An 18,738-nucleotide genomic window follows, 5' to 3' on the forward strand; every position below is an offset into this window, starting at 1 on the left:
AATCTTTCACACAAAATACACATGTTCACAGTATTAGAGCTGCTTTTGAAAATATTTTCTCCAGTGGTACTAATTCGAAGTCGAACTGTTTGTTTGAAAGACCCAGTTTTGTGTTCAAAAAAGGTTTAATTACATTTTGATAATTTTGACTACAAGGGTTGACCTTTATCTTGTACCTTTTTGCAATTTATTGTTCCTTCCCTCAGAGGACACTGGTGCCTTGTGTAACTTAGGCTTCTACGTTGCTTTTCCATGAGATCATATTCAGATGGATGTTTCTGATATAGAACCATAGAATCATTTAGGTTGGAAAAGACCTTAAAGATCATGAAGTCCAACTGTTAACATAGCACTGCCAAGTCCACCACTAAACCATGTCCCTAAGTGCCACATCTACACGTCTTTTAAATACTGCCAGGGATGGTGACTCAACCACTTCCCTGGGCAGCCTTTTCCAGTGCTTGACAACCCTTTCAGTGCAGAAATTTTTCCTAACATCCAGTCTAAACCTGCCCTGGCGCAACTTGAGGCCGTTTTGTCTTGTTCTATCACTTGTTACCTGGTAGAGGACGCTGACACCCAGCTCACTACAACCTCCTTTCAGGTAGTTGGAGAGAACAATAAGGTCTCCCCTGAGCCTTCTTTTCTCCATACATATGTTGTATGATATATGAAACAAAATGGTCATTGAAAACATAGGGCGTTTACAGTGCAGGTTTGCCCTAACAGAGTTTGTTCTAGCTTTCCTGGTTCTCTGTAAGACATTAATGACATTCTCTGTGGTCATGAGTCCATAATACAAAGTGACAGTTGCATTAAGAGTGGGATCCAGTTTCCTGAACTATATAGTAATTTAATGCCATTTTAGACTCCCAAAAATTTCCATGGTGTAGCAAGTATCCTGGGGGCTCTAAAACAGCATTAGGAACCTATATTTAGGAAACTGAAATCTGATCTATGTACAGTCATCTATAAATTGTTGAAATCAAGTAAATGGTTTAAGTTCTTGCATGTTTTTCTATAGCGGTATCATTAAAATGTATATACAGATGGAAACAAATTCTAGAGATGTAGTCATCTGTTTTGATCTTGGTTTACATCATGATTTTTGTAGTTGTCAAATTGGCAGATACTGCAATATGCATACTCTTCTGCTTGGACAAAAATTATAGTCCAGATTACAGTGGATTGTAAATGGGAGAGGGAGTCTTTCTAGTTTACCAGATGGATTTCTGTTATCTGAAGCAGTATACATTTAATACAGGTATGCTGCTTGGAGGAATACTCCAGAAACTGATGCTCAGTCATTACCAGTAGTCACATGAAAATTGACGTTGTTCTTTTTGCTATTGGATGTGGGTTTAATATTTTTTCTTTTACTTTTGTTAGTCATTTTCCTTTTTGGTCTTCTTTTACTGTGCTTTCTCTTGTTTCTGTCTTCAGAATCCATGAAACTCTCTTTCTTCTTGCCAATTGGATCAGAATAGCTCATCCAGGAAATGAGTTTACAAATAAGTTTTGCTGTTTCTTATGCAGAGGAAAAGCTGTTTGAGTGGTTTTTTTCCTCAGTGACACATTCTTCAGCATGCTGAAGGATTTTTGTACTTGATGTACCTGACATGTAATGCTTAGAAAAGTCTTGTTTTACTCTTCAAACACTGCACCACACCAAAGCCCTTAAATTTTAAGTACAGGAAGTTTATAGCCCAAAAGCAGTTTTTCCTAGCAGTGCTAATAAGGACTCTAAGCATAAATAGAGAAATGGTATTGTATTAGACTTTTTTGTCATTGTTTTTCCTAACCTATTCTTATCTGAGGAAGACAACTTTTCTGCATGCTGTAGTGATGGTGGTAGAAAACTAGTTGACACGCACTTCTTAGGATCTTTATTCTTACAACTAACTGGTAGTGCAGAAGGACATTGTGTTTAAGAAGCCACAGTGCCTGACATTTGGGTACAGATCAAACAAAATCTGACTTGTCATGCCATTTAAAATTTTCTGGTGAAACTGCATAAAGCAGAATGCAGAAGTATTGGCAGAAAAACTTCTCTCATAAAGCTTAGGCCTCTGAACTTTTCAGAGATTGGAGCAGCTTTCACTGTTTTTTAATTGAAGTCCATATTGAGGCCACAGCATTTTTAGACATATCCTGGGTTGACCATGTTCCAAGGACTCTTACTGATACTGTGGGCATTGGTAGGCTTTTATCACTTTTTGGAGACAGAGTCCGCTCATAACCTAGCTTAGTTTGTGTTAGCCTTGATCAGTATGATAAAATGATTCCATGTGAATTTTTTTTCATACACTTTTTTTTATTAAATAAATAGTGTTTTCTCTGGGCACATCAGGTTATTTGAGAACTAAAACCACTACTGCAAGGCCAGGTTTCAGATTGTAGATGTTTAATCTAAATGTGCATGAGTTAAATCTGCTCAATAACTTTCAAAAAGCTTTAATCTTTGCTAATTTGGTCATTAAGTTCATACTTGCACACACTGAGAGGCAGAAATTTGAAGGAAGATGTAAAAAACTCAATCTGAACAAAAAGTCAATTTTCAAATTCATACAAACTCTTTTTCCTGATAGAGTGTTACTAGCCAAGAGATTATCTCCAGAATGACAGTTTTTTGTCCTGAAGGAAGTTGCAGAACAGAACTTTTTAATTGGATTGTCACTCTGTAAAAGTCTATTAATGATTAATTTTTCTGACAATGTCTCTGCTAACAACTGATCCATGCACAATAATGGCTTTACTCAGCTACTGCTCCAAATACAGACCTGCTTCCAGTTTTACTTTTGTCTTCCAAGAATTACCTTGATATGCTCACTCAAATTTTTGACTATATTCACATGAAAGAAATCCACTGTCCAAAACTATGATATCCTGTCCAAAGATTTTATGCATAGCATGATTTCAAACATGTTCTGATTGAAGGTACAGTTTTAGTATTAAGAAAATGAGCAGATCCGTAAAAGCCTACTTCCCTTGTCAAAGTCTTCCATGACTAAGGCTAAAATATGTTCAAGGAAAAGTCAGCATCACTGTTGAAAATGAATTAATAATGTTTATGGATGTTAATAAACTTATTAATGATTTAGGATTTTTCATAAACAGTGCAAAAAGGAAGGATGGAGTAAAGTAACTGTTTTCAGTGTGTTAATAAAATAGTGTTGTGTAGCTTTTGGCTGGAACCTTAGAGTATTTTCAGTGTTTATTTCCTGTATTAGAAGGTCAGTGTCCTACAGTTTGTCCACAAACAACATTACAATCTCTTGTTTATTTTTCCACATAACAGTAAAACTATTAATAAGATCTGTATTTGCTTTTTCTGCAGAACCCAAATCAATTTCACAGTAGCTATTGATTTCACAGCCTCAAATGGTAAGAATAGAAATAAACATCCTGTGTATGTATGTGCTGTGTTCAGTTTTAAGTGTACATATGTGTGTGTGTGTGTATCGATATCAGTATTCTGCTTAACTTCATTGTATTATTGATTATCTGTATGCCTGGCACCACCTGGAAGCAGGATTCCGTTTTGTTGAGCAACAGACTGGAGGCCAATTCCTGTCCAGAAAAGCAGGGCAAACAGAACAGATAAAAATTGAAGAAGCCACCTATAAAATTGAATAAGTAGGAGCAGTTTGCAAATATTTGTGTACTTTCTGATTTTTATTTTTTCTTTCTTATTGCTTGGAGAAAACTGGCTAACTTAGAAGACCCCATTGAGAGGGGCAAAAGAAAGGAGTTTCAGGTGGAGTGAGGCTGAAGTGAGGTGAAGCAGAGATAAGTTTTCATCCTCCTCCAAAGCTGCTTTCACAATGTCATAATACTTATGTAAATTTCATCCTAAAAGTGTGTATCATATTATAAAATGACACAAATTTACAAGTCTAATCACTTTGTTGCTGCCCTTTCAATGCTGAAAAAGTTTACAGCTACTACTGTTAACCTATTAAAAATGTATTCAGAACATTGCATTTTTACCTGATAAAACCACAGTTATGTATATAGGAAATAAGTTCATTTTCTTTTCATGATCCTTTCTTTTCAATTTCTGCTTTCTTAGATTTCTGTCTTTTTTAAGAGAGAACATTTTGAAGTGATTCAGTTTTAAAGTAAATCTGATTCTTGCTTCAACAGGTAACCCTTCACAGCCTACTTCGCTGCACTACATGAATCCCTATCAGCTGAATGCTTATGGCATGGCACTGAAAGCAGTAGGTGAAATAATTCAGGACTATGATAGTGATAAAATGTTCCCAGCTCTAGGTTTTGGAGCTAGACTGCCTCCAGATGGAAGAGTGTCACATGAATTTGCACTGGTAAGTAAATAAATATTTATATATTGTTTTAATTTCTTTGCTACAACAAAATTTTGGGAGTTAAGGTTGCGGTCTTAAGCAATTACTGGACAAGTAGAGAACAGAGAATGTGCTAATTCTTCTGTATAAAAGACTGTTTCAGAATTTTTCATCATAGTGAATTTACTGAAAGAAATCCAGCGTCCAGAAGTCCCTGTAGGCCAAAAATAGTAATAAAGAAAAGTAATCATCTTTAACCTCAGCTGTAGCAGCATGAGAAACAGATGCTTGAAAGACTTCAGACTGAAGCTAATCTATCTTAAGAAGCAAGTGATCGTGACCAAAGATAATCTCTCATTATTATTGTTATAGTTCTCTCTCATTTTCTGGGATCTCTTTATCTTTTATAGGCTGCTAGTTTAGAGGCATAGAGATAACTAAGTGGACTTGAAGCTGAAATGACGAACAAATCTGAGACTGGTCCATGTGCCAGTTAAATGACAAACCTAAAATCTAACGGGATTTGCCAGAAAGGTTGATGTGTTATAAATGTTTGTGATTAGTGTGGATGTTTATCTACTTGCTTATTTTCAGTTTTTTTGTTCTTCTCTGAGTAGGATAGAGTTGTCAGAATTACAGCAAGCATAGGTATATCAGGTGAGTTTTAACTAGATAGCAGCAAAGACATGGCAGAATGCTGGTGATTGTAGATGTCTATTTCTTCTGTTTCTTCTTCTTCTAGCCTGTGCTAGAAAACAATGCCACATGTCTTATCTCAAGGAAAGGTTTTCCACATGGATAGTAATTTAAAACAGGTGCAATTGCAGGTATTAATTTGAATCACAGACTTTGGACTTTCATGTGGCAAGTTCAAATATATTGATACATATAATCTTAAGGCCTTTAAAACAGCAGACTTATTCCTGGCTAGTTTCAGTTTTAAAAGTTGTTTCTAAAACTAATTCAGTTAATTCATGAGGCATTGTGGTACTTTTACAGAGGAAAGAACTGGAACCAGTTCCAGTGATCCAGACTGCATATAACGTGAGGCTGCTAGAACCTCTTTCCCTAGGCGGTTAACATTCACAACCAGCCATGGCACTTACATTGGGCATTTGTAGTAAACTCTCTGAATAGATCCTAGAATGCTTAGGTCTTTGCCATTTAAAAATGTACACTGGGTAGCATTCACTAACCTACATCATTTTTTCATCATAATTACTTTTAGTGATTAATCATCTCTTGCTTTCGTTAGAATGGAAACCCTCAAAATCCATACTGCCATGGAATTGATGGTGTAATGGAGGCATATTACAGGAGTCTAAAATCTGTACAGCTTTATGGACCAACAAACTTTGCCCCTGTAATTAATCATGTAGCCAGGTAAGCATCACAACAGGTACTTTGCAGAAACTTCTTATTGTAAGTATAACTATCACACATAAAAGGCTAACAGTTACATGATGCTAAACATTGAAAAAGATATTTACAGCTGTTCTGTTTATTCAGTCTAACATGATTGTCTTGTACCTTTGAGTAGGTTTGAAGACCATATGCTAGTATTATGCAGAATTTCATCGCTGATTAAAAATAAATACAAGTGATCCAGTTGATCCACCCTGTGTTAAAATCTTAGGAGAAATCATAATGAAAAAAAATTTTGTGAGATCACTCTGCCATTTTCCTTTTATGTCCTTTGGAGCACAGAATTTTTGCTTCCCAGAAAAGACAGAAATCTATCAGAAAATTTATAAAATGCAAATTTTTTTGGCATATGTGGTTCCTCTAATCTCAAAATGTCCAAAATATCAACAAAATTTTCCAAGGCTCTCTGTGGCAACAATTCCCAGCTGGTAGTGGTACTGTTAAGGCTATAGTGCAGCAGCCGCCACTGGGGAGCCATTGTGCTGTGTTATGCAACACCTCATCTAACTTCTCAAAGTAAAACCCTTCTTGTGTTTGCAGAAGTTTCTTAAGAAGGATAATGTTGCCTTATTTTGATATACAAGATCGTGACTTACAGTATACCTCCATGTGTTGGTATAGGAAAAGTGATATGGCTCAGATAATTTAGCTGAGTAACTACCTGAACAGATTTTATTTTCTTTATAGATATAGAGGAAGAACTAATGTTTATAAAATAAAGCAGTAGGGAAGTGTAAATCCCTGTATTGTTAATGTTTTATTTATGAGCTTGCAAAATAGTTAATTGTTGTAGCAAGAAGTATTTATTTACTATCTGTTCTTGCTGTTGTTAGTTCTACAGCCCAATGAAAAATAATTTGCAAATTCTATAGTGCGAAGAATTTTCTGGGTACTGCAGCATGGCTAGATAGCTGAATTCAGTTATTTATCATGAAGATTAGTTGTTCCATCTTCAAATCATACCATTCAAATTATGTACGTGCATATTCCATTGCTTGTCTTTAGCAACTAGCTGTCTCCTTTTAATCTTCCCTTTGACAGGATCTCTCCAGTAGCAGTTTTCAGACTGTGAGGAAATACGCCAATCCTTCTGACAGCTGAGTTCCATATAAGTGGCATTCAGAGTCTGCATTAGCCATGTTAACTGGAAATCTAACCCATTGACTTCTCTGGCTTTTTCTTCTTTAGAACTTGCCATATCAGCTGAGCTGGCTGGTTCAGAATTTGGCGATTAACCTCAAGCCTCCTGTTCATTCAAAAAATTTAAATTCTGGTTCTAGTACCATCAAAGCATTGGCATAAATTGAGTTCCTTTTCTCACCAGTTGTTTCTCAGGAATATTTGTCAACTTTTTCAGAATTACAGAAGCCTGTCACCACCATTTGTAGCTCTTCCACTGAACTTTGTCTAAATACCAAGTTGTTGCCAACTTTGGGAACTCCTTCTGGTGGCAAATCACACTACATTATAGTGGAAAAGAGAAGTATCTTCATGAGGATTTCTACTGCATGATCATCCTTAATACAATCCATGTACCAGTCCAGCTCTCAGTAACATCATTTTCCTTCAAGGTTCAGTTTCTTGGTTATTCTGTTGACTGTCATACACATAGTACTAGAAATGTTGATCTAGCTTGCAGTTACTCTTCGAATCTACCTTCAGTCTCAAAGAAATTTCTTCTTCCCACATCCCTCCTACTTAAAAATAATCCTCTGATGAAATCTCTGGAAACAATGTCAGATATTACTATCCTGTTGTGATCTCGGAACTCTTCAGAAGCTCTTTAAGCAGATAATGAGTTTATCATCCATCCCCAGCTAGGAAGTTATCTAAACTACACCAAATTCAACCCACTGTCTTCTGTCATCTCCTCTCCTCATATAAGATCTTTCTTGCAAAAGACTTCAGAATGTTTTATTCTGTGGAAAATTTGAAATAACCAAATTTCTGTTCCATTTCTTCAGTGTAGGTACGTAGACAGTATTAAGTGCTCAGAAAGGGTAATAAATTTTTACTTTTACTCTCATCATCCCTTGTCACTGCAGTCATCATTGAAAAGCTTATAAGCATTGTGGAAAAATGAGATAAAAGAAGTCTCTGCATGGTAGTGAAAATGTATTCCACAGTAGGTCTTGCTAATCTAGATACTTAACTATCAGTCCCTACTGCCAGAATGAAAATAGATGATGTTCAACAGGTTCATTGTCTGTGTGGTTTTTCTACCCATCTGTATCTTGGGGAGGGAGAGGGAGGAACGTGATGGCTTTCTGTGAGTTGTAGATTGCATTTCACACACATTCCTCCAAAGTCTTGTGAATGTTGTGGTTACAGCATCTTACTTATTGGGAGTACTCGCTTGCAAATGCACTGTGTAACATCAGAGTTAGAATTTCCTAAGCATATGCAATCATCATGAGCATCATTAGAACATATCTTGTTCAGTGACACAGACCTTTCATGTTCAGCGGCCAATAAGATAGTGAGTTCTTTGACAGTCATATTCTGTACTTGGACATATATTCTACAGTTTTCATATGGAAACTAATTTTTTTTTTTTTTTGTACTGATCTCCATGCTACTCATTGCTACTTTTATTACAAGGTTCTACTATTTGACTCCTTCACAGCACCAAGAGCCTTCATGAAAGTAGGAGCTATACTGGCTGCTGTCAAGTGAAGCAGCAAGTGGAGCGACCTGCTACACACAAAAAAAAGTTCTTCACTAACTGTATAAGACACTTTGACCCTTGGGAGTTGAAGATAAATGAACTGAAGTCATAGTTTCTGGTATGCAGGCCATAGAGTTCAGTGGGGCTGCTATGGACTCACTGTCTATCAGGACTTTTCAAATCTTCAAAAGTTGCTCATTTTCAAAGATCAGTTGCTTCTTAGGTCCTTTGGCTGAGGTGGGAATGAAATGGCACTGGATGTGTTTTGTCTTGTATTCATGTGCAGTACAGGGAGAAGCTTGAGTCTTGAAAGGACATCTAGGGGTGGTACAGACATGAATATCTAAGCCAGGGTTGCAGGGTGCATGTTCAGCCATTGTACAAATGTGCACATGAATGTGAACTGTAAGTCTGCAAGCATGGTCAACAGTAAGTAACCTGTTTTTGTAAGACGAAAAAAAAAAATAAAATTATGGAATGTGCTGATTCCTGATAAATTTTATCTGTTCTATAAAACCAACCATTCAATATTAATGTATGCCCTTCATACCAAACTAGGTTCCCCAGATGTAATAACTATTACATAACTTAGAGTTTCTAACAACTCATGATTCTATAAAGGACATTCTGTCCATGCTCCTCCTGGTAGTGATACAGTTCCTATTTTTCACTGATTCAACACATGCAGATTACCAGTATCAATATTGTATGAGGTATGTTTTCCTAATGTTCTCATTTTGAAGTAGAATGTCTATCTTAATTATGAATGTCTTTACTTTTGAAACCCGCTGCATCATATTTCTTTATTTTTCTTAGTCCTTAGTAGTCAAATTTTAAAAATTCAACTTCTTTTCATATTAGTTCCTTTGTAAAAAGGGGTTTTTTATTGTTATAATGTTGTTTTTTCTTCCCTTAGATATGCTGCTTCAGTAAAAGATGGCTCCCAGTATTTTGTTCTTCTCATTATTACAGATGGTGTTATTTCTGATATGGCTCAGACAAAAGAATCCATAGTGAATGTAAGTTTTGCTTTTGTCCCTGGGAAATGTCAGATGAAAGTACACACAGAAACAACTTCCAGGCAGGGTTTGAAAAGATCTATACCAATAGTTTTGAACACAGCACAGTGGATCTAGTTAATAGTGAGGTGGTGGGTGAAAAGCCTACATTAAAATTTGACATCATGTCAAAATGAGTAGTGTAGAATTAGGTGGCATATTTTTGAAGGCCCATCTTCACTACCTCCTGTAGAGATTCAGTGGCATTCCAGTTTGTAGGGTGCACATGAAAATACTACTGAAATGTTCTCTCTTCACTGGAGAACAAGATGCCCTCAGGTTCTAGCTAGCAGCACGTAGACAGAGTCTGTGTTTTAATAAGGACTCTGACAGCCCACCTGGTAAGTTTTTTACACTCACAGCTGTGTGAGTGTAAAAGGTGTTTGAAGGTACCGGTTTACTTCCTCTCCTCTTCCAGCTTCAAATATTAAAGTAGAATAAACTGACTCTCTTTTAAAGGAGATAAACAAGCTTTTAGCTTGGAAGTTCATTCTCTAGTCTAGCCTAGAAGTTTAGAATATAACTTCTTTTAGATGAGCTTCTTTTAGGTGGCAAAAAGGCTCCATGGACAAAAAAGAGCAGCTCTTGATTTAACTCACCCCTCGATTTGAAGTCCCTAAGTAAGACCAGCAAGTCCAGTTGGCTGATACCTTGTAACATTAAGTAATTTGCCACTAAGACATACAGAAAAACCTTGTTTCCAGTGGTAGTTCATTTTTAGGAATAATAACTGTTAGTCTGCAACTGCCTGGAAATACAGCAGATGTGGTGTTAACTTGGAATGAGTGGAAGTTTGGGAATATTTGCTGTCTTTTCTTTTTATGAAGATGCATTCATTTTCCTGTATACTTCTTGAAGCGTGAGCACAGTATACCATGACAGAACTAGTTAAATGCTTAATAATATTCAAAATAATAAAAAGGGCAGTGGTGTTCAATGCAACTTGATATGTGTAAAACTCAGGAAGAATATATTTCATTTTTTAACACTGATTGTGCTCTTAGGCATCTTTCTCATTACAGCATATATGTCAGACACATTCTGTTTTACGAAACTGTCTAAAAGTTATGCTGTCATTCAGGAAATGCCAACACTTAAGTTTATATGCAAAAGTTTAACTCTTTGTCTTGATGCTGTCCTTGCCACTTACTCTTTCATATACATTGTATCACATAATACTGTGTTTGTGTGAGTAGGAATGTCTTTAAAGGATGTTTTCTTTACAATCAAGCAATAAGATTCTAGAAAACACCTGAAAAACAGAAGATGTTCTGTTCTAAGAAATGCTTCCACGTCTCAAAAATATTCTATACTTACTATTATTGACTTAGGCCCTGCACTGTAATTCAGTTACAGTTACACTGTATTTATGGCCCTTAATCACAGAATCACAGACTGGTTGAGATTGGCAGGGACCTCTGGAGGTCATCTGGTCCAACCCCCTGCTTGAGCAGGGCCACCTAGAGCTGGTTGCCCAGGACCATGGCCAGGTGGCCTTTACTGTTATCTTCAGTAGCATATTAGTATTTAACTAACAAGGGATTATTAAATATTTTTTTTACTCTGCTACAAAATTTTAGCTGGAGGAGTGACTGTGTAGTAATACCTTGTGATGAATTTGCAGTCAATGTATAGTATATAGTGTATAATGTAGTGGTGTAGAACATTAAATAGTGATTTATAGAATGCCATATTTTAATTGTTTTAAATAGCATGTTTACAGTAATGAACTGTAAATCTTCTGCTTAAAGAAAGTTGGTTTTATATGTAGTATTATGACAGATGAAGAATGGGAAATGGTGATGATGTATCTAAAACCAGAATATCTTTCAAATTAGGGAGAAAAACACTTTTTATATTCCAAAAGAAAAATATGACAATATGTTCTAAACCCACTTGACTTCAGACTTCAGTGAAGCAGAATTTAATTTAGCAGAAAGCATACATCTCTTTTTTTTGGCCAGTGTAAACTCCTGTTTAAAATGACTGTAAACATTTCACAGTTCATCAGAATATCTCAATAAGGAACAGCTGTCAACCCTGACATTTGGTAGATGGTTTTTTTTAGTTGTTACCTTCCTCAACAGAGGCAGTTTCAGATTATTTCTGTAAATTAGCAGATATCTGGTGCTACTATCAGGGCAGGAGAATCAAATATTTATGATACTGTCTTCATAATTTTGAAGGTTTTACAGAGAGTTTATTCAGGGAAAGCCAGATATCATCTTTGCCTTGTTTCATTGAATGAAAAAGATTAAATAAAATTTAAAATCTTACCATAAGCCAGTTCAATATCTTGTTTACTTTGTGGCACAGATGACAGACTTGAATAAAATTTCATTTATGGAAAAAATACAAGATACATATCCCTCAAATAGGTGATTTATTCTGTTGAGAAAAATTGGTATAAGATCTATGTAAAAAATAGTGTCACGTAGTTCCAAGCAGCCATGTAATATCAAGAAACAGCAAAGTACATTTAAATAAATGTCAAACTGTCATTAGGTATATATTTGCAATTATTGTCAGTTTACAAAAACTTCTGTGATATCGGTATTAAATCCTAACACAGTTTTTTGTGTTTAATTACAATCCTATATGATTCAGAGACTTTATAAGGAAAAAATAAATTAAAATAATCATCTGCCTTTCTGTCTGCATCCAAGATATTTTGTACCATTTAGGCAGGTAGTTTACACCACTCAACTTTTTAGATGGGAAAAAAAAAAAAATTCTTTAAAACATAACTTCTGCATGTTTTTTATTCAGATTGTCTGCAGATCTCACATATTATTGGCAGAGGTTATGTAATGTGTTAAAGTTCTTTTTCTTCTTCTTTTGAAGGCTTCAAAGCTTCCGATGTCAATAATTATAGTGGGGGTAGGACCGGCAGAATTTGATGGTAAGTATTCTGGTGTTTTTCCTAGAATTTGTTATATTTGTTTACATTTTAGTGGTGTGTGGTTTTTCAAACAAATACTGTTATTTAAAAGAGCATAATATGGAACAAGCAGTAAGCACTGCTGACGTTTCCAGCTGGATTGATTGATAACTCAGTATGATTACAAGCTACCATGTGGAGCTGTGTAGCCCCTCAGGCTCTCTGTTCAAGTCACAGAATCATATGGGGGCTCAGCATTTACAGAGCTCCAGAAGATGAGTGGAAAAAAAACCCAAACAAACCCACAGTAAAGTACGTATACTCAAGTAATGTTGAATTTCTTCAACACAGATATTTAGTTGCCTTGTGAAGTGTCAGTTGACTGGAAATATTGATCATCTGTTCTTACTGCAGTAATAAAATACTGAGAAAAATAAAGATATTTGAGGAGGTGATCTGGGTTAACCTGGGTTTCACTAGATAACAGGAGTGAGCCTTACTGTGTAGCAGCATTGAGAGAATGTTACAGCAGGAGAGAAATTACCAGGATTATTTGCATATTCATTCGTGTGATATTCCAGAACACCATTCTCCATTGCAGTAACTAAGCTGCTTCTGTATTTGGACTAATTTAAGTGCCATCGTGTATATCACTGCACTATGAAGTATAGACATTCCCTGTATATCTATTCCTCCTACATCCTTCCTTTTAATTCTAGTACTTCTGGTTAGACAGTATGCCTTCTTTTCTATGTGAAATATACTTAGTACTACCACAGATGTATAATGTAAATATCACTAATGACTGTATATGTTAATTCTTGTACAAATATTCTAAGAGTATGAAAATGAGGAAAAAATAACACCAAAAAAAAATTTATTTGACGTTGACTTTTGTATGCTTTTTGACAAGTGGTATATTAGTGATAATTTTAAGCATCTTATTCCTTGAAGAGATTGTCCAGGTGGACTCTTACACTTCAGATGATTGTGTGCCACAAGCAATGAGAAAAGACAGTTTATCTTAATAAATGCATATGAGGGAGATTTGCAAACTTCATTTTTACCCCTGATAATCCCCACTTCAGTTGTATGTTACTTTACTTTTCTCTCACTCCTCCTTTGCCTTTTCCCTTTCTCCCTGTTTGTCCAGTCCTTGGGTTTGCCCAGGCTCCCCTTAGCTCAGTCAGGACATGCAGATTCAGTCTTTTTTTTTACTTCTGGAGCTTGTCTTTGCAGAGTTTTTAGGGTGTCATCCCTGTTGCTTTTCTTAAGGCAGGATTCTGTTTGTACTGCAGGTTATAGTTTCCATCTTTGGACCCACCTCCTTGAGTATACTGCCTCAGTGAAATTCACCCATTAGATGTGTGCCAAATCTGTAGTTCCTTAATGCCCAAGAGGGCAAAGAAATGACCTTTCCATCTGCAGAAATTCCTTCTGGAAAAAAGAACAGACTCCGTGTCTGATGTGGACGCTGAAGAATTGTGTGTAGGAGGGTGTATGTTCCAGGCACACTGTCTTACAATTCAAATGCCAGTCAAACCTCAGCTCTGCTGTAGAGAGACTAAGTTACTCCTCTGCAGGTATCACTGCCCCATAGATCTCCCAGCCCCTGGGGCCTACCAGAGGAGTTCTTAAAAGTCTGGAGCTCAGATAGGTGGCACATACGTTTGGCAGAACTTTACTTATGGATGTGAGGATGACTGTAACAGGTCAGATCAGGGGTCTGTTTTGCCCAGTGTTCTGTATCTGACATGGCAATGGGTGGTTATCTAGAGAATGTTAAGAATAGAATGAGGAAATATGATACTTCCCTGAATACTGTTTGTAGATTTGAATTTCCTGAGCAGGATATGCTTTATGTCTATTTTGGAAATTTTCAGTGGATCTCTCCTTCAAATACTTTTTTCAGTCTCCTGGTTTGAACACGTGTACATTCTTTGCATCAACAGCATCATCTGGCAACGTGCTCTACAGACCTACTAATTTTTTCTTTGAACAAACATGCTCTTTTCTTTGGCTTGAACTTGGCTCCCAATAGCAACATTGATGCTTTCTAGTTTTTGCATTGGAAGAACTAGATTTTTAAATGCTGGTTTCAGTGAACTCAGCCCAGTGTGTAAAACCCTGAGAAGCTCAGTGATGCAGGGCTTTGATTTTCATATCGTATGCTGAAAGAAGGATTGCAGATCCAACAGCTGAGCAATAATCTGTGATCCCAAAGTCCATCCATTTCAACACTGACCAGAGAGCAGGTATACCTTTCTACCTAGAATGGCTTCTGGGTGTCTGGCCAATTTCAGAGTTTTCTTGGATCCTGCTTAGAAAGATACAGGAAGAGTTACCCAATAAATTTAATAAATATTTTTTAAGAACTCTTCATTCCTGTGCATTAACAGTCATTACTTTTTCAGTATGAATGTGAGTTATTACTTCTTTGTGCTGTATCCTATGATATCTTCTGCAAGAAGAATTGCTGAAGATTCATTCTTTTTCCACCTATGAAAGTATAAATATAGCCTTACCAAAACAGATATACTTGCTGGTTTGAGAGCTGGAAGGATAAAGACCTTATTGTGGTCCGTTTTGTTCTGAAGATTGCAAGGCAAAAAGTATGTATCGTCAGCATGAAAAAGTGCTAGATAACTACAAAGCATGATGTATTTTATGGCACAGATGATCTTAAAGAGTTACCTAAGTAACAACTGTTGGGTTTGTTGCCCTAAAGTGTAAATTGACTGAAGTTTTTCTCAGTAAGCTTGTTTTTGTTGTGTAGTTGAACTCATAAATAAATTCATTTTGTTTCTTTTTTCTTTTTTTTTTTTTTTTTTTAAGCCATGGAAGAACTGGATGGTGATGTAGTGAGGATTTCTTCAAGAGGAAAGTTTGCAGAAAGAGACATTGTGCAGGTGGGAGAGAAAATTTACACTAATAGTTACATATTACTGATGCTGTTTGTTTTGAATTCTTGTTTCTATCTATATTCCTACCTTTCATTTTACCTTAGCCCTGACTTACTTTATCTTGAGGTGTTCATAACAAGCTCAGAAACTCTCTGTGATACCTATAAGCCTTCATATAACACATTGTAGTGGATCTGCATTCATTAGGAAATGACCCCTAACTGGCAGCACACTGATATAAAGTCTTAGGTTTATACAACCATGGGAGAAGAGATAGTTGCCTCTGTACTGCAATCTCACTATGATTCCATAACGAAAAACTGCAACTTTTGCGGAAGTTGGCAATACCTAGACTTCTAACATGTGCATTTGAAATGCCTAGGGTATCTTTCCTTGCCTCTAACTGCCAGTCCAGAAGACCATGAGGATCTCCTAGTTCCTATGTCGTGTCTGCCACATGCAGATGTCTCATGCTTTAAGGAGCCTCAGATGATAGCTGGAACAGGTTGCCCAGAGAGGTGGTAGGTGCCCCGTCCCTGGAAACGTTCAAGGTCAGGTTGGACGGGGCTCTGGGCAACCTGATCTAGTTGAAGATGCCCCTGCTTATTGCAGAGAGCTTGGACTAGATGACCTTTAAAGATCCCTTCCAACCCAAACTATTCTATGATACTGTGGTCTGTGTTTACGTGACTGAACCAAGCCCTTAGAGTGCTACTCTCATCTACATTCCATTTCTCTGCCAAAGTCCTCCGGTTCTGTTCCTGCTCCCTCCAGTCAGTCAGTCAGCCCAGTAGTTGTCATTCAATCCTATGCAATGACTGGCAAGGTGGTATAGCAGCTTTGCATGCACATACACACCCACCATAATCCCCGTTCCCCTCAGAGCTGCAGATTTCTACAACTCCACAGGTTGTCCAAACTATGTATTTCATCCATGCTCCAAGAATCCCATCTTGCCTCCAATTTACCTACCTCCCTGGACAGACTTTATTTCATAATTATTTTCTTGATCAAATAAAATTAACTAGCTATGCATTTTTTATTTTCTTTTCTACTTTAGAAAGAATGATATGTCTAAAACTAAGTCTTCTGTGGATGGCGTATTTTCCTGGAAGTGTCTGAATACATTTATGAAATAGAGTATTTCCGTTGGAAGGGACCTACAACAGACATCTAGTCCAACTGCCTGACCACTTCAGGGCTGACCAAAAGTTGTTAAAGCATGCTATTAAGGGCATTGTCCAAATGCCTCTTAAATCCTGACAGGCATCCTTAGGTTCAAACCTTACCTTCGATCTGCCATTTCTTCTTCTCCCTTTATTGCTCCTATTTGTCAAAATTCATAGTCTTTACTTGTTTTTCCTCTTGCTTATTTTCACTTATTTCTCTCCAAGCCAGGTTGGACTTTTATATTATTGTTGTTTAGTAGAATATATATATATATATAATATAGATATAAAAACAACTGAGCTATATGAATAGCTCATATTGCAGGTGGTAATGTTTTAATAAAAATTAAGGTCAGATTGCAGCTGATGAACTTCGGAATGTGTATATTTGTTTTCATTTATATATGTAGGAACTGAAACTTTTCAAAATGTTTGATGTTACCAATACTGGTATGTATAAGGGTTTGATAACTGCTGGTGGATACAATATCTCAATCCAGGGAGATGTTCAAAACATGTATATGACACCTGATTTTATAGTTCTTTTTGTTTGCAATACAAAATAAACAATTCTGTGTAAATATGTGGAAATTAAAATGATCAGATCTTTTTTTTCCCAGTCTTAAAGCTTCTCAGTGCAATAAATACTACATTAAAATTCCCTCTCTCTTTTTTTCCTAAATGGGGATCAGAAATGAGAATAAGATGACAGCATTTAAATTACCCTCATAATCTGTATGGATATATGTTAAAGAAAGTCATAGATTCCTGAATTACTTTTTCTAATAGTTGAAAAAAAGACTTTTTTCATTTCTGCAACATACAGAGAAAACTGACAGGAGAGTGAGATATCAAAACTCTCAGAAGAGTGAGACGTGCTGGCTGCTTTAGTCAATGTTGTCAAAAAGGTAATTATAAAAGTAGGGATGAGGAGAAGCTGGACAGCTGAACAGGAGGCAAGAAATACTGTTTCTCATTTTGTCAAAGCCTTTTTAATGTTCCTTGGTAGCCCATACTGGGCTAGAGAGGGACTGTCAGTAATCTGTTATGCTGTATATGTCAGTGCTGTTCAACAGAACAGTGTGTGGAGATGTGCCTCCAGAGCTGGAAGTGTTTCTTTTACCCCAAACTAGTATTTCTGCAACACCTTGTGCCGTGTCAGATTTTTTTAAAGCTAATACAGATATCTCTGGCATGCATTGCACTTACATTTAAATGCATTTAAATATATGCAACATAATGATATATAATTTCTCCAAACAACAGCAGCTCCAAAAGCTGCTGGTTTTACATTCAAAAAGCATAAATAGATAGAGTTCTTCAAGTGTTATAAAAAAGATTTGTGAAAATGCTTTTCACCAGAAATATTCTAATTTCTGCTGAGAAATAAAAAATAATATGTAATGAATACCCTTTTGTATTTCTTTAGAATTCATTGCATATCAGAAATGTAATAAAACATTTATTTACTATTAACATATTTCAGTCAGAACTTTGCCCAAAGCCATATTGAATTACCTGAAGGCAGTATTATTTTGTGCTCTTTTTCTGCCTAAATACTAAAAATACATTATAGGCTAGCTAAATAAATAAAAAGGGATAATGTCAAACCCTTTAGGTTTGGTATGACCTTTATTTTCTATCTGGCAGGATAAAACTGATTTGCTTTTATAAAATTTAACTACTGAAATATAACAAGTTTATTTTTCATGTATTAGGTTAGTTAAAATTAACTAATGAAATTAACTGATAATTTTAACAGTCAGTATTGTGAAATATTTTAATTGAATTAGTAAAGGAAAAATTTGCCTGCTAACAGTGAGTCACTATCATATTTACTACTGACTGAAATTCATGTAAAGACATGACCTTCATTACTCCCTTCTTGCTAGTATACATACATATTGTATTACATGTGTACCAGTTTTTCCTCAGTTTGTTTCATTTCTGCTCCATTGTTATCCTTTTCCTGTTTAAGAAGTTTTAGGAAAATACTTACTTGTAGTAATGTACCTATTGTTTCTCTTTAAAATTTTGTATATTAGCCTTTTAAATGAAACTCTCAAACTATAGAAAAAAGCACTTTACATTCCATCAGTTTCCCTTTGGTTTCTCTTATGTCTTTCATTCTATTCCTCTGCCACCTCTACTTCTTCTACACAATAGCTCTAGGCCTTGCTGTCATTGCCAGCTGTCCTTGTATATCTGTATGTGTGCTTATCTGTCCATAGTTCCTCCAGCTCCTCTGTCATCTGTATACCATAAGGAGAGGGGAGGGAGACTAATTCAGGTCATCTATATTGTGTAATTGCATTTCAACAATTACA

General features: G+C 36.1%; 1 protein-coding gene across 4 annotated transcripts in view; it reads left to right on the plus strand.

The window, feature by feature from the left end:
* The window catches only part of CPNE8 (copine 8), a 109,739-nt gene that overhangs the window by 86,783 nt on the left and 4,218 nt on the right, over positions 1 to 18,738 (plus strand). For all 4 annotated transcript variants that reach the window (XM_049813939.1, XM_049813940.1, XM_049813941.1 and 1 more), the window contains 6 exons: positions 3,338 to 3,384; positions 4,147 to 4,328; positions 5,563 to 5,690; positions 9,317 to 9,419; positions 12,303 to 12,360; positions 15,175 to 15,248. In XM_049813939.1, the coding sequence (XP_049669896.1) occupies positions 3,338 to 3,384; positions 4,147 to 4,328; positions 5,563 to 5,690; positions 9,317 to 9,419; positions 12,303 to 12,360; positions 15,175 to 15,248 (592 nt within the window). The remainder of the gene's footprint in view (positions 1 to 3,337; positions 3,385 to 4,146; positions 4,329 to 5,562; positions 5,691 to 9,316; positions 9,420 to 12,302; positions 12,361 to 15,174; positions 15,249 to 18,738) is intronic.

Source organism: Accipiter gentilis, chromosome 11 (assembly GCF_929443795.1).
Source record: "Accipiter gentilis chromosome 11, bAccGen1.1, whole genome shotgun sequence".
Lineage (NCBI taxonomy): Eukaryota > Metazoa > Chordata > Aves > Accipitriformes > Accipitridae > Astur > Astur gentilis.